Source organism: Myxocyprinus asiaticus, chromosome 18, assembly GCF_019703515.2.
Source record: "Myxocyprinus asiaticus isolate MX2 ecotype Aquarium Trade chromosome 18, UBuf_Myxa_2, whole genome shotgun sequence".
NCBI classification, from domain to species: Eukaryota; Metazoa; Chordata; class Actinopteri; order Cypriniformes; family Catostomidae; genus Myxocyprinus; species Myxocyprinus asiaticus.
In genome coordinates, this window is record NC_059361.1 from 42,317,326 (window position 1) to 42,335,001 (window position 17,676).

Genomic DNA, 17,676 nt, shown 5'->3' on the forward strand with positions numbered 1-17,676 from the left:
AGAAGGCCGTTTTTTTCGCAGGATATTGGCATTAAGGGGATCTGCCAATACCTCTTTGTCAAATCCAGTATAGAATAAAAGCAAGCGGTGCCCAACTGATCGAGCCTCAAAAAAATTCCTATGCCCGCTCAGTCCTGACTGGATGAATTGTAATGTCAGGTTTAGTGTAAGGGAAAAGGACTCAATAGCAGGGCAATGAATAAAAATTCAATAAGAATCAATAAAAAAGAGCAAAAATAATAAACAGCAAAATACAAACTTGACTGGAGATCAGACATGACAGATACAACAAATAAGTGGTATATCACAAGACAATCCAGCAGCTAACAAGTGAAACAAGATGAGTATATACACAAAAGGTAATGGAGAACAGGTGAAAATAATGAACAAACCAGAGATAAAAGGGGGAATGTTCAGGGAACAAATGAGCAGAAAGAGCATCTGGCAAACACAAAACAAAGCCATGTTCATGACAAAGACACAACAGAAAACAACAAGAAAGCAAGGAGGACAGGGCAGGATAAACACAGGAAAACCAAAACAAACCATAACAAAACACAAAGATGACAGGATCCCACTACAAAAATTTAAACCAAAAACCAAACCAAGAAGGCAGGATCGTGACACAGATTGACAAATTAAATTGCAAAATGAACTGTTGTGGACTGTATGTCAATAATATACTTATGTTCAGTGATATGGAAATAAAAAAATATATTTCGTTCTAAAGCCACTCCTTGTGTTGCCTAACCAATACTTTACTTGTCTGTCACAACAATGTAATATCTTGGAATAATGTCTCTGAATTATTATGTATATATATATATATATATATATATATATATATATATATATATATATATATATATATATATTTTTTTTTATAATTATTTAAATATACGTATTTTTATAATTTTGTAATCATTATACAGCATATTGAATTATTTTGATTGGGGGCATTTCTTTACTAATACTGATATGTGGGAATAATTGTGATTAATAAATCAGCATATCATATAATTAATTATATTAAACATGTTAATCTATTGACAGCCCTAGTAATTAGTAATCTGTAGTGGATTACTTTTGTAGTGGAGTAATTTACTCATCACTGCTTTTGTGCCAAGTAGCTATGCTGGACAGAAAAGGACACATATACATAATACAAGACAAGTGCGGCGCTCTCACCGGTCGTAGTCCATAACAGCTACCAGAAGGCTGATTTGGTCAATGTTTTCTGGAGGAACATCAAACACTATGGCCTCATTGTACACTGGGTTTAATGTGTTCCTCTTGGTAGATGTTTTTCTCTTCTTCAATCTTCTCCCTTCACACATCAGAGAAACCTTCACATAAGGATCTAGGAAAGTTAAAAAATAAACATTATATTATGAATATGACACAATATATCACGTTTTATGTTCTAGACCAATAATTTAGATAAAAAGAATTTAGTAGGGAAAACACAACCACAGCTGATAAATGTAATTTTTGAAAGGTATAGTTGACACACACAAAAAAATTTCATAATTTATTTACCCCAATGATGTTCCAACCACTATTTATTTATTTATTTTTCTTAAGTGAACCACAAAATTAAAGCTGAGGTGGCCATTGCTCCCACATATTTTTACTCTGTTATCATACAATTATGCTTAAAGGAATAATTCACCCAAAAATGATAATTCTCTCATTATTCAATTACCCTGATGCCATCCCAGATGTGTATGACTGTCTTTCTTCAGCAGAACTGAAGATTTTTAGAAGATAGAGCTCTGTCACGTCCTTATAATGGGTGGCAGCACTTTGACAGTCCAAAAATTATATTTAGGCAGCAATAAAGTAATCCATGCGACTCCAATTGATCAATGAATGTCTTCTGAAGCAAATTGATACGTTTGTGTAAAAAATAAATCGATAATTTTGAAGAAGTTCGTCGGGTGGGAAAGGAGGAGGTGGGAAACTTGGGAATTCAACTCAAAAGTATGACTTTAATTAAACAAACTAAAAATAGCTTTTCAGCAACACACTCATCAGGTCACAGTTCAACACAGTCTCTTTCTGAATGGTAGCTCTCTCTCTCCAGACGAACGCTCGACCACGCCCCCGCCGCCACATATCCCCACCGCCTGTGGGTATGGGCCCTCTTTTTGGTCTTGGGTCTCAGGCAGGTCGCAATTGCTGCAGTTTTGTCAATTTGGGGACACACCTGCCCATGGCCCAAGTGGATCCCCAGATACCGTACCTTCACCCGTCCAATTGCGCACTTCTTGGGGTTTGCCGTGAGTCCCGCCCGTCGCAGCGACCTCAGAACCGCCCTCAGATGCTGCATGTGCCGCTGCCAATCATTACTGTGTATAATGATGTCATCCAGATAGGCAGCGGCGTAAGCTGAGTGCGGTCTGAGGATTCGGTCCATGAGGTGCTGAAATGTAGCCGGGGCTCCAAACAAACCAAACGGAAGCGTCACAAATTGGTGTAATCCAAACGGTGTGGAGAAGGCCGTTTTTTTCGCGGGATATTGGCGTTAAGGGGATCTGCCAATAACTCTTTGTCAAATCAAGTGTAGAATAAAAGTGAGCAGTGCCCAACTGATCGAGCAACTCGTCAACCCGAGGCATTGGGTATGCGTCAAATTTAGACACCGTGTTGACTTTCCTATAATCCACACAAAACCGTACAGACCTGTCACTCTTAGGCACTAGAACAACCGGGCTGGACCAGTCGCTGTGGGATTCCTGTATTACTCCAATATCTATCATTACATCTAATTCTTCCCGAACTATTTTTTTTTGTGTTCGTGCAGACGTTAGGGACGACTATGTACCACTACCCCCGGCTCGGTCTCGATATGGTGCTGGATGAGGTTTGTACGACCCGGCAGAAGAGAAAACACGTCTGCAAATTCTTTCTGCAACTCGGCAACCTCTGTGACTTGATACGGTGAGAGGTGGTCTCCACAAGTGACCGGGGAGATATGATTGGGTTTTGTGTTCACCTCCGGTCCAAGCTCCGCCCTCTCCGAACTACCGTAGCCAATGACACAGGGAACGCCTCCCTCCTTAATTTCAGGAGGTTGAGATGGTATATTTGACATGCGCCCCGCCCCTTCTATCGGTTTGTTTCACCTCATAATCGAGATCTCCCACTCATCGTGTGACCTCAACCCCCATACAACGCCCCTGCCGCCACAATAGTTAAAACAATATTAACTTTTAAAAAGCACTTCCTGCCAGCAGCTGACGCGAAGCATGACGTTCACACGAGAACACCGAAGCACCACTTATTTACAACAGAAGAACGAACGTGATGCGAAAGTTTGGCCATTTCAAGCCGTATCAGAGCCCTGGATGGAAGCGCTAATTTAAAGTTAAAAACATTTTAATTATCGACTTGTTTCTTATATAAACCTATTGATTCACTTAGACATCCATTGATCGACTGGAGTCGCATGGATTACTTTATTGCTGCCTAAATATGACTTTTGGACCGTCAAAGTGCTGCCACCCATTATAAGGACGTGACAGAGCTATATCTTCTTCTAAAAATCTTCATTTGTGTTCTGCTGAAGAAAGACAGTCATACACATCTGGGATGGCATCAGGGTAAGTGAATAATGAGATAATTTTCATTTTTGGGTGAACTGTTCCTTTAATTATGCACTTCCTCTAGTCCTCTAGTAAAAAGATTTTGTTAGGGTGAATATCAACATATTGTAATGTCAATATGTTCAAATCCTGGTATGACATAACAATTATTAATCAAATCTGAGAGTAAGATCAAACCTGAAGCTCCAGTGATGTCCATGGCTTTCAGATTTCGTGCTTTGATCATGGTGATGGTCAGACGTCCAGCAGTAGGCAGGTAGCACAGAGAAAACATCAAATCGCCCAGATCCACATTATCCTGATGTAACAGGATTAAAAAAGAAATTGTTATGAATTGTGCCAAAATGGTTATTCAGCCTGTTAAATATTTGTACTATGTTCATTGTAAAGGGGATTATGTGCATCTGAGTGGGGATATGGGGATGCCTACAGGCAATGTTGTGTGTTGTGAGTGAGTGAGGTTGGCCATTTTCTCTTCAGTTTTTTGCAAGCTGTTGAGGTGAATGGCAGGTAAATATCTCTCCGGTCAGATAGGAAATAAAAACCTTTATTTTGCTTTCAAATAAAAATAATTCATTTGAAATAAAATTTTATTCAACTCAATCCACATTAAGGGCATAGAAAACATTAAGTTATGTACCAACTATAGCCGTATATATCGAGTTTGATGCCGAGCACATGGCGAGAGCACATAATACATTGTGTCTCTTCATTGTGTATATGTTTTATTTATTTATACACTTTTATTTACAGTTTTGTGACCGGATGAGCAGCATTTTATGTCTGTATCTGTGTTTTCTCATGTATTCTCAATACATGCGCTGCATGAATGAGTCCAACATATCATCCCTGTGTCACCCTTTGAGAGAGGCCAGAGAGAAAGAATCGAAGGGGGTTACACTGACAACACAAACAAGATTAATTTAATTTCATGTGGTATTCTATATTCAATCACCCCTAGCATTGCACTTGCCTGTACATCAAGTTTTACACAGGCAAGCACTCACATTTTTTCAGAAACTCTAGTTTATATTATAAAAAAGACTTTATGCGTTATATATATATTGCATATTGCATATTTATAACCATGCATACACAATGGAGTTGACAGCATTGAGGAGCAAATGCTCATCATGGAATCACTCGTCACTTCAAGACAGCACTGACATCAGCAGCATTAAAAATAACAGTCGTGTTATCACTTGCTCTGTAAAAATAACTTTGCTAAGAATGTGAGATGAGCTTTTCTTACACTTATTCATCTTCACAATGAAGACTTCAGTCCAAAATGCAAAAAAAAAAAAAAAAAAAAAGGATTGTGCAGAGAACTCATTGCCACGCTGAGACAAATCTACAACTGACCTAAACTTCAATATAAACCGACCAACATTGTTTACAATGACCCATCCCAGAAATGGCGAGATGCAGATGTTATGTTAATTGAATCCTCACAGTAATTCCAAACTGACAAAAGAAAACTCATTTCTGTGGCATTTTTTTTTTTCGTCTCAAAAGTTGTGAGGATTCTTGCAATGTTGAATAAAAAAACAAAACTTCTTAAAACCTACTGTATTTGTGTCTAGCCTCATTAAGTCAGACTTTTGACTATTATTGGTATCAAATCTGGTTCACTTTGCAGCTTTTTTTTTTTTTGGCCAAGAATTTCAACTTAGACCAGAAGAAACCATCTAACATGTAAAGTAACCTACTGCAGTTCATTTTAGTTTTTATCAAAGATTTCTTGAAATCTTCAAAGATTTTAAACCCGGCAATTTGCTCTTCCTAAAAAGCACTAATAGCATCCCATTACCTTCCATGGAAAAAACACTGTTCACCTAAACTAATAATGTGCATAAAGTCAGCCAATCAGATCAGAGTTTGTGATTTGATTGTCAGTGGGTCAGCGGAGTCTGAGACTAGCATGTCTATGTGAGTCTTGTGATGGCATTTACTTTTCACGTGCTAAAAGCCAGGTGCAAAAAAAAAAAAAAACATGGGCTACAGTGGAATAAATGATATTGGAGTTGAATCCGACACTCTATTTTCTGCCCGAGGTCTCATGCAGAAGATAACCAGAGGTTTTTGCTGGTCGTGACAGGAAAAAGGTCATTCTAGCGTTATGATTAGTTTTTTACAAGATCTCAGAAGATAGTATCCCTGCCATTTAGAAAAGGTTAACAAATATGTAAGAGTAAAGTCTGCCCTGTATAATCTGACATTTCATAAAAAACGTCCCTGGTTTACTAAAGCTGTTAGCATGTAGGGGAGACCGAGGCTAGTTGCCACATAAGGAATTTGTCAGGGAATTTGTAATATCAGTAACTGTAAGGTTTTGAGTCAAAAGTCCAATGTGTAATAAAAAATGTGATTTCTCTAGCAAAGATTTGTATGCTCATTCAAAACTAGGGGAGCAACAGTTCTCTCTTCTGTAAAAAAAAAATGAACCGTACGGTTCGCCACCCATGGTTCGGTAAGCATTTGCACCATGGTTTACCTCAAGTTTAATGACGCATCTGGAGCAAAAGCTTTGGCGATGAAAACAAAGCGTCAAATAGACATGCACAGTTACGACCTCCACTAATGCGCCTGAATGGCTCTGTAGATGGATACGCTCTGCCTGTGTTTCACGTGGGTCAACTAGATGACATCAAAGTTCTGCACGCATTGTGTGTAGATGAAAATGGCAAGCGGAGAAAAACAAGCCACTGATAGATAAGCGCCCCCTGCATTATTCAATCTCCTGTCTGGAACCATTTTATTTTTGCAGTCAATAAAATCAGCGATGGTCAAAAAAAAAAAAACATTTACAAAACAGTCACTGTTTGCAGACATTGATTTATGATTAATCATTTACGCCGCCATTACCCGGGGAAAGATAGCGCACGGCGTGCACAAAGCCGCAGGGGAAACCCAAACTGCACATACTCCATTCTGTTTTTAAGCAGGGACTCAGTGCTAGTTCGGACAGACGTGAAACAATAACTAAAGTGCTTGGGGTGTTCATTGCCAAAGTTATGTTACCCTACTCTGTTGATGAAGATTTGGTGTTTCAGCGTATGATTAAAACACTCAAGCATGTTACGACATCCCTTCTCGTATTCATTTTAATAGCAAGGTTATGCTGCATTCCATTCAATGTCGGATGTGGGATATTCCTACTTGATATCTCCGATCTCCGAGCATAAATGCATTCCATTGCCATATGCTCGGAAGATGACGTTTAAGGAAACAAAACTGTAATGCTCCCGTTAGCTTAGCAGGGGTTTGACTGTTACCAGAGATGTCTCCTAGTAAACCCAGTTTATGAACAATTCTGCAACACTAACATTTGTGCTACAGGTGTACCATAAGCAAAAGATAGTATCCTACAATTTACCATATTTTGAACACCTGCTACTCTGTTAACGTTTGTTAAACAAGCTTTAATATCATGCAATGTAGGAACTTTGATCGATTTATCGAAATTATTTAATAAAAGTGAATGTTTATCACTTATTTTGTACATCTTCCCAGGTGCCAACATGATTGTATGACGTCAGGCACCTGCATCTCAGCGAAATCGTTGTTTAAAATTTCCGCATGACTTTCCAAGTTGGAATTCCGACTTCAAGTGCCATTCCATTACACTTTTCCTAGTTGGAAAATCCGACTTTCCGAGTTGAATGGAACACAGCATTATTCCTTCTATAATGATGTAAAGCTTTCAAATGTTGAACATATTTTGAGTTGAGTTCAAAATGCACTTTATGTTGATGCTAGGGATGCACCAATCCAATACCTGGATCGGTATCGACTCCGATACTGAAGCTTTTAGACAGATCGGATGTCGGCCCCCCGAGTCCGATCCAAATCTGATACTGTGTGTTAGTCATGTTCGTTACTGTCAAGCTCAAAAAATGACATAAAAGAACCATAAAACACCATTAAAGCAGTTCATATGCATTTTATTCAAAGCCACTTGAAGACGTGCGATAGCTCTGTGAATCACAAAAGGCTGTGTTTAATAAGTAAATATATAGTATGCGCAGCGCCAGCGCGTTAGTGAATGGTGTTGCTCTGTTGACACAAACTCATGCACAGGCTGGTGATGCACTCGCAGCTATTTTTGGCCTTCACAGCGGTGTGCAATATTTGAGCGCTACTCAAGAACAGCATCTCAGATGTAGATGCTCAATAGTTCGGTTCACTTATAATATGCATTTGGAATGGCACCGGAGGCGCATTTTACCAGAATAAGAAGCGAATTAAACTACTGTGAACTTGCCTACAAACAGACACATCCAGGACTTCATGGAGAGTTCAGAATGTCAAAAAAAAAAAAAAAAAAAAGCGTGAGGGTTTAAAAAGTGAACGACTTAAATATATTACTGCTGTATTTAAATTAAAAACTCAATAATAATAATATTAATAACAATTTATTATTATTACTGTCATCATTAGTATTTGTTTACAATTTGTAACAATATTTAAGTTGAATGGGTTCCAAAAATAACTGTGTGAATGAAAAGTGAGCTGATATCTTACAACTAAATTGAACAAAAAAGAGATCTGAATCCTTTAAAGTTCAGATGCAAGTTGAAACATTTTTGGAAACAACAACAAAAAAAAAAAAAGGGCAAAAATAAAACACTGGTTTCTTTTTTACTGAAGACTTGAAGACTGGAATTACTGTTAATTTTGCTGCTACATTTATCCAGTATACTAGTTAATAATAAAGTGTTTCTTAATAAGCTATACATTTATATTGAAATAATGTGCAGTTAGCGGTTTATGTTACTTTACATATTAAAGAGTACTCCCAATTAGTTCCACACAATAATGTAAAGATATTCTAAACTGTTTATGCCAAAAAACAACACTGGTATCGGCTTGGGGTCGGGATTGGCCGATACTGAGATTTCAGATATCGGAATCGGAAGAGAATAAGTGGTATCGGTGCATCCCTAGTTGATGCATATAGCATAATAATGCAGGTATTACGTTAATGTTTATTTAGTAATAAGATAACATTTTTTTTTTTTTAGTAAGGGACCTTAACAAAAATTAACCATGGTTTTATTAATACTGTAGTAACCATGGCTACAACATAATGGAGGTAGATTTTAGCCAAACGTTTGACCTATGTTCACAGGACAATGGTATTTTACAAAAATGTATTTCATTCATAGTATTTTGGTTGTAAATGCATACAATTTATTATCTACAATATTAGTTGGCCAAAACAATGTTTTTTTAAACTTATTTTTCAGTTTTTTTCAGTTTCATGAATTGCCTCATATTTATTGATTTAATATTATTTATTTTATTTAATTTTTTGCTGAAAACCCTATAATAGGTTGTTTCATGCAGGCATAGATTTAACCTCTTAACGACAGGTGGGTCAAAAATGACCCAATTGTGTATTTATTTACATTTAATTTATGTTTAATGCATGTTTAAACTGTGAAATTGTAAACTAATATTGACATCCAATATATCATTTGAAAGATTTTATATTTTAAAGAGATTTTGATGATTGCAAAGTTACAATAATACGATTTTATTAAATGTGTCAAGAGTGAAAATCAAAACACGGAAAATGAAACCGGAAGTTCTGACCTTTATTGTCTTCCAGCCAAACACAGATGAGCACAATCCTCCAAACTTCAGTCTGATTTTCATTGCAAGAGTCCAATAAATGAAATCCATTAGAGATTTTAGTCCAAAAATGTACAAATATGAAGAAATATTGATCAGTCTGTCTTTGTTCAGGTTTTACTTACTCAACACAAGTTATCATTCATGTCCATTCTCTGCCAAATCTTGCACTCTGTGTAGCGTTTCAGTAGCAAAACACAAAAACACGATATTTGGGAGGGTCTTACCAAAAAAAAAAGCCCTCCCTCAAAATTTTCTGTGCAGTTGTGATTGGGTAGTCACTCAAAATAGCCAAACAGGACAGTCGACACGAGTGACGTAAAGATTTGCATCATCCATGTTTGTCTCTGGATAAAGCCGGCCAATGAAAAGCTAGATCATTTTTGACTGATGGGTCGTGTAGCTAATGAAAAGATGAAAACAACGATATGAGGGTTGTATATATCTCTGATGCCGATTTGCGAAGGTTTGGAGTGGAAAACCGTGGACTGTGTTTGTGTTTGCGCTTTTACGCACCGTGTGCAGTTCCCTATATATCACTCACTCGACGTTGTGTCGATGTAGTGACACTAGGGGTCACTCTTGGGAGCCCAAGACACCTCTGGTCTTTGATAAAAGGCCAATGAAAATTGCCAAGTGGTATTTGCATGCCACTCCCCTGGACATACGGGTATAAAAGGAGCTGGTATGCAACCACTCATTCAGATTTTCTCTTTGGAGCCGAACGGTCATGCTCTCTGAGCTGAATTCCCACGACTGTTCATTCACCTCTGCTGGATCTGACGGTGCATTTCAGCGGCTTCTCCCTCCTCTGCACTGGTGCACTGCAGAGAATGTCCCTGGGCGCTTCGGCAAAAATAAGAGTATATTTCTCTAAAAGAGTATATTTCTCTAAAAAAGCGGCACACACGGAACGTATTTTTAAAGACACTTCTTTTTAAAGACGCCTTTCACTGTGTGTTATTCCTGGTTGCGCTCGTTATCTCTCGCCTTCTGACAGTCACGAACACTGTCTTTCATGTCTGGGCACTGATCACGTGGAGACAGCGTTCGTGGATGGGTCATGTACTCATTGCGAGGACATGTCCATGGTAACGGTGCAGTCGTGGCTTGTCTTCATAAGAAAGCGAGCCACCCCAGAGGCTCCCCGCCTCGGTCCTTTTACCCACGGGTATGAGGCCAGCGCGGCTAGCACTGGGGGCGATTTGGGGACCCCAATGGGACCGCCTCCGCCGGGTATCCCCCCACGGACCTCCCATTCCCCAGCACGCTCGTCTGCCCCGATCGGGCTTCCGGATGAGTCCGCCGGCTCGTCTCACAGCGAGTTCGACCTCTTATTTGGAGCCCGTGAAAGTGATGAGCTCTTGAGTGCAGCATCAGAGAGTGGGCTCGTCCAGTCGGACACGGAAGCCTCAGCTGGGCTCCTCCCTTCGGGTGCGGTCGACCGGTCACAAGCTGACGCGGAGATGACGACATGCTTTCCCGGGCAGCCGTGAGCATCGAGCTAGAGTGGAACCCTCGGCTCTTCCCTGAACCCTCTTGGCTCGATGATTGGTTCCTTGGCTCGTGGCGCCACTCAAAGCCACGCCCCGCCCCCGTTCCTTTCTTCCTGGAAGTGCATGAAGAGCTGACAAGGTCATGGGAGGCACTTTTTACTGCCCTGTCCCGATCTTTTCAGCTTCCCCGCCCTCACTACCCTCGATGGTGGGGCGGCCAAGGGCTATTCGACAATCCTCCGGTGGATAAAGGCCAATTCCCCTGAGGAAGGACCTTCTTTCTCAGGGACAGGGCACCATCTGGCACCTGCGACCAGACCTCTGGAATCTCCATGTCTGGCCCCTGGACCCACGGTGGTAGACACGATCACTCAGGCTAGGGCCCCCTCTACGAGGCACCTGTATGCCTTTAAGTGGTGTCTGTTCGCTAAATGGTGTTCTTCCTGATGGGAAGACCCCAGAGATGTGCAGTCGGATCAGTGCTTTCCTTCCTGCAGGAGAGTTTGGAAGGGTGGCTGCCCCCTTCCACCTTGAAGGTGTACGTTGCTGCTATAGCAGCACACCATGACACAGTGGACGGTAAGTCCTTAGGGAAGCACGACCTGATCATCAGGTTCCTGAGAGGTGAATCCCACCAGACCGTACCTCATTCCCTCATGGGACCTCTCTGTAGTTCTTCAGGGTCTACAGAGAGCCCCCTTTGAGCCTTTGCAGTCAGCTGAGTTTAAGGCACTATCTTTGAAGACTGCCCTCCTGACTGCGCTCACTTCCATCAAGAGGGTAGGAGACCTGCAAGCGTTCTCTGTCAGCGAAACGTGCCTGGAGTTTGGTCTGGGCTACTCTCACGTGATCCTGAGGCCCCGACCGGTCTATGTGCCCAAGGTTCCCACGACCCCTTTTAGGGACCAGTTGGTGAACCTGCGAGCGCTGCCCCAGGAGGAGGCAGACCCAGCCCTGTCGTTGTCCGGTGCGCTTTTTATGCATCTATTTGGATCACACGCACAGCTTTAGGATCTCTGAGCATCTCTTTGTCTGTTTGGTGCACAGTGGGAAGGAAGCGCTGTCTTCAAGCAGAGGATCACCCACTGGCTCATTGACGCCATAGCTATGGCATATCACGCCCGGGACGTGCCGCCCCCGGTAGGGCTACAAACCCATTCTACCAGGGGTATAGCGGCCTCCTGGGCCCTGGCCAAGGGTGCCTCTCTAACAGACATTTGCAGAGCAGCGGGCTGGGCAACACCCAACACCTTTGCAAGGTTCTACAACCTCCAGGTGGAACCGGTTTCGTCCCAGTTAGTGGCACGCAATACAAGCGGATAAGCCCGGGATAGCCAGCCGGGTGTATCGCTTGCACATAGCGCTTTTCACCTCCTCTGAGCTGAAGACGTGCACCATTAATTCCCAGTAGTGTTCACAAACTATGTTCCCTGGTTGACTTCCTAGGAGCCCTGTGGCAGTCGAGTTTTCAGAGAGACTCGCTGCTGGCCCAGTACACATGCTAACTAAGAGCCCTGTTCTGGGGTAGGTGCTTTGCATGTGGCGGTTCCCTGTAAGGTAACCCCATGCGATGTAAATCTTCCGCTAATTAGTTTCCCTGTTGGTAAACTGTGTCTTCCTTCGGCAGAGCCCCCTCTGCCACAGTCTCCATGTTTGTAGTAACTCCTCCCCCGTTGGGTAGGATCTAACATGAGACTCTCCACATGGTCGGCATAAGACCATGTGACCCCAAAGGGCCGTTCGACACAACTATGTTGGGGGAGGTTACATGTCGGCCTGGTGTGCTGGCTACGAGGCACACAATGGTCTGCCCATCACACACCGCCAGTTCACGTAACACAGTTCAGCCAGTTGTGGCGTTTCGTATTGGGACCCCTAGTGTCACTACATCGACACAACATCGAGTGAGTGACAGATAGAGAATGTCCTGGTTACTTGCGTAACCTCCATTCCCTGATGGAGGGAAAGAGACGTTGTGTCCCTCCTGCCACAATGCTGAACTACCCGCTGAAATGGCCGGACCTTGTCTCGGCTCCTCAGCATAAAACCTGAATGAGTGGTTGCATACCAGCTCCTTTTATACCCTCATGCAAATACCACTCACCAATTTTCATTGGCCTTTTATCAAAGACCAGAGGTGTCTCGGGCTCCTAAGAGTGACCCCTAGTTTCACTACATACATCCATCAGGGAACGGAGGTTACGCAAGTAACCAGGACATTATAACATGTTACTGCCGTACTGTTGACAAAGAACTCGGCTTTTGGATTTGCGATCTGATCCACCCTCCTCGGCTACAGTCACCAACACTGAGGGTATGGAGAACACACACTCCCGACTGCATTTTTTCATCAAACCCCCTGTTCAACTTCACATCCAGGGGAACGGACATGTCATTCAAGCTGAGATGAGCCACCCTCCCAGGCTTTGCTCACCGTGAGTTAGACCCTGGAGCACACGTGCTCCCAATGCATTGACAGTAATTTTTTTCCAATGCTTTTCATTCAATTTGCATTGGGAGCAGGTGTGCTCCTGGCTTCACTGATGGTGATCGAACCCGGGGAGAGTGAGGCTCCCCGGCTAATTTAAATTTGTATGGGAAAAAATGAACAGAAGCATCTTTTTTGTAAGTAAAAGTTTAATTCCATTGCAACATTTGAAATTGTAATGTTCTTTTCACATTGTTTATAAAATGCATAAATATATATGGAATGTATTATAATATATTCCCAGATAATAACAAAAAAAATGATATCTTCATGTATATTTTGGTTTGTGTGGTATTGTTTACAATGAAATTTAAACAAACTGTGTTTTGAACCACTCTGATAACTGATTTAAGGAGTTACTACAAGTGGTCTACTGGCGCCTCCAAGTGGCCTTTTTTTGGAAATACACTTACATAAATCATTATGGAACAAAGAGTTTTGATCATATCGACTTCAAAATTTTGTCAGACCTTCATCACACAAGTGGCTTTGTATCAGATGTGTTTTTGGGGCACTGCGCATAGTGCTGCATATTTAAAAAAAAAAAAAAACAAATATATATATATATATATATATATATATATATATATATATATATATATATATATATATATATATATATAAATAATATTTGTGGTCACTATTCAAAATATTTGAATAGCTCTAACTATTTTTTTTTTTTTGTACTACGACACATTTTTACTCTTGAATAACAAATGTCTAAGTGTCTACTTTTCAACGAGCCCAAGTTTGTGTTTGTAGACCAAAGGGTTCAAGAACTGGAAGAGTTTAACTTTGGGAATGTCGTTTTCAAGCTCATGCACAAAAAAGAGGCTGGATGTTAAGAGGTTGCACAGATTTAGTTTTTTGGGGGTGGTTGTAGGATGTTTAGATGGAAACCTATGCCACTGGTTTAATGGCAGTTTGTAAAAAAAAAAGAATAATAAATAAATACCCTATATAGTGCAAACTTAATTTATATTCTCTGAAAACAAGTCTAATTATCTTGCACATTTTGCTTCTTAAATTTTTCTTCTTTTAAGCATGTTCACATATTTTTGCAGTAAATGCAATTCTAATTGCATTTAATGCAATCAGCAATCTGTTGCCAACAAATCAGAGCTAAAATTAATACAATGTTTGCAAAAGTTAACACAGTTTATACTTGTTCACACAGACTTTTTAATGACTTTTCAAAGCTTTTTTAGAGGTATAAATGTAATCCAATTTTTGGATATATAAAAATAAATTAAGAAACAAAAATGGGCTAAAATATTTCATTCATTAATTTATTTTGTTTTATACAATTCCACTGACTGAAACAAAACACGCAATATGTACAGTAGGTATCCAACCAGAATGACCCTTACTATTGTGGGGATTAATGTGGCAGTAAAACTTTAAATTCTCACACTTAAGACTCGTTCGTAAAATCACCACCAGGAGGAGCAAAGGGACACTTTTGGCACCATTGTTTAGTGTGAAGAAAATTAGTTAAATATGATTAACATTAGTAATATTATTTGTATTGTATTTTTTACATTTTCAGTAAATGCTTCATATATGTTATGTATTTATCTTTATGAAAATCAAAATGAAAATACATTGCAAACATTCATAACTTTATTTGTTAGCCCTAAAAAAAACAACAATGGATTTAATTGATGGTGTTAACCCGTGTTATAATTGACCCGGCTACACTAAAATAGAAACCCTGCTCATAAACGTAATGAAATATATACATTACGTGCTTATTTTGTTGTCATTATATGTGATATGCCTTTAAAGTTACAGAGGATGGTGTTAAAGTTACTTTGTCTATGTTTCCATGGGGGACGGGAAACATCAAAAGAAGATAATCACCTACATTTAACGCATTGGACTGTGTCATCAGAGAACTCTGTTATCTCATCTTAACTTGAAGTAAAATGTAAAAGGTACCCAACAGACATGTGACATGTCTTTATTACACATTTATTAACATACATATCAATATTCGATATAGACGACTTAAAAGTCAATTAAAACATTCAAAACAAATGCTAAGACATATTTTTCATCATTTAAAGGTTTTTATTTTATTTATTAAGCCAGTTTGCGCCACAGCTTGGTCCTGTAATGTTTCGTATTTTGTTTCTTAGACTTTTACGTGTTTAAACGAGTTTCACACAGGTCTCTACAAAAGCCTTTAAAATATTTTATGTTAATGTTTTATGTTAATGTCTTTGCTGGTGGCAAGAGATGGGAAGAAAAAAAGTTTGGAAAAACGAAAAGGTGGATTCGAATCGCATCACGAGCAGAATCAACACCATTAACCGACACTACTGATCACACAATTTCTCAGTTAACAATACAGTGATTTTCCAGGGTTGACCAAGACGCAGGGACGCCTTGCCAGAGAAAACGCCCGCCTCACTCCCAGCCTCCAATCACTGCGCAAACAATGTTTAATTTTTCATAACTCAATCTCTTTAGACATTTTATTTTACACATTTAAAATACTTTGTGAACATTTATTATAATAAAGTGTGTGTTTTCAATGACATAAAATGGGGATGAAAGAGTAGGATCGGAAAAAAAAGATTGGAACACGGATCTGTCCTGACATCCTCTACAGATAAAATAACCATAGTGTCCGCATGGTATTTTGTAGTAAAATGATTGTTACTACAAAATTAATCATGATTAATATATTAACACCATATTATATTGTTAATGTCATCAAATCTATGTTTTCTGCCAAAAAAATCATGGTTACTACAATATTACTATAGTAAAACTACCTTTATATCCATATTTATGTATTATTATAATTAGTATTCAAGAAAGTATGAAGAGTGCAGACAGAAACAGAATGGGAAAAATGTGTCAGAGTGTGCATCTCCTCTCTGTAGGAGAGTGATCAGACCTACCACCGTCGTGTCATCAGCAAACTTAATGATGGCACTGGAGCTGTGTGCGCCACACAGTCATGTGTGTACAGGGAATACAGGAGTGGGCTGAGAACACAGCCCTGTGGGGCTCCAGTGTTGAGGGTCAGAGGTGAGGAGATGTTACTGCTCATTCTAACCACCTGGCATCTGCTTGACAGGAAGTCCAGGATCCAGCTGCACAGTGAGCTGTTTAAGCCCAGAGCCCGGAGTTTCTCATCAAGCTTGGAGGGCAATATGGTTTTGAATGCTGAGCTTTAGTCTACATACAGCATTCTCACATATGTGTTCCTTTTTTCCAGGTGGGAGAGAGCAGTGTGTAGTGTAGATGCAATGGCATCATCAGTGCGGTTGTTGTGGTTTGCAAACTGCAGTGAGTCCAGTGAGGCGGGCAGCACAGAGCAGATGTAATCTCTGATTAGTCTCTCAAAGCATTTGCTGATGATGGGGGTCAGAGCAACAGGACGCCAGCCATTTAAGCAAGTGATTTTGGATTGCTTTGGTACAGGCACAATGGTGGATGTTTTAAAGCATGTGGGGACTACAGACAAGGAGAGGGAAAGGTTGAAAATGTCCATAAAAACACCAGCCAGTTGGTTCGCACACGCTCTGATGACACGGCCCGGAATGCTGTCTGGACCCACGGCTTTACGGATATTCACCCTTCGGAAGGATCGGGTTACATCCGCTACAGAGACGGAGAGTGAACTAACCTCTGTAGCTTTGGCCGCGAGAGCTCTCTCTGCGAGGGCGGTGTTATTTCCTTCGAAACGAGCATAAAAGGTATTTCGCTCATCCGGGAGAGAGGCAGCAGTGTTCATGGCGGAGTTCTTATTCCCTTTGAAGTCCGTGATGATATTAATTCCCTGCCACATGCTTCTAGAGTTGGTGGTGTTGAACTGTCCTTCAATCTTGTCCCTGTACTGGTGTTTGGCTGCTCTGATAGTTTTGCGGAGGGCATAACTGGCTTGTTTATGCTCCTCTGTGTTCCCGGAATCGGGGGAGGGATTTGTAGCCATCCTGGATGGGAGAGTGGCAATGGTCCAAAACACGGTCCCCTTGTGTGTTGAAACTGATGTGTTGGTAGTATTTCGGTGCTATTGACTTGAAATTGGCTTGGTTAAAGTCCCCGGTCACAATGAATGCAGCCTCAGGGTGTGCGGTTTCCTGCTTACTTATACTCCCATACAGTTCCTTGAGTGCCCGGTCTGTGTTGGCTTGTGGCGGGATGTACACAGCTGTTATAATGACCGCTGTGAATTCCCTCGGTAGCCAGAATGGTCGACACAGAAGCATGTGAAATTCCAGATCAGGAGAGCAGAAAGACTTGATAGAATGTACGTTCCTCTGATCACACCAGGATTTGTTGATCATAAAACATACACCACCACCTCTGCTTTTACCTGAGTCTGGAATCTCAGCAGACATTCAAGTTTCTGTAAGGCAGATAATGCAGCAGTCCCTCGTCTCTCGTTGGAAAGAGATCCACGCTCTCAGCTCACAGAGCTTGTTGCCAG

General features: G+C 40.6%; 1 protein-coding gene across 1 annotated transcript in view; it reads right to left on the reverse strand.

Annotated features, from left to right (window-relative positions):
- The window catches only part of LOC127456313 (synaptotagmin-9-like), a 97,444-nt gene that overhangs the window by 22,053 nt on the left and 57,715 nt on the right, over nt 1–17,676 (reverse strand). The window contains exons 4-5 of the mRNA XM_051724752.1: nt 3,786–3,906; nt 1,189–1,360 (exon numbers count right to left, since the gene is read on the reverse strand). Coding sequence (XP_051580712.1) covers nt 1,189–1,360; nt 3,786–3,906 — 293 coding nt within the window. The remainder of the gene's footprint in view (nt 1–1,188; nt 1,361–3,785; nt 3,907–17,676) is intronic.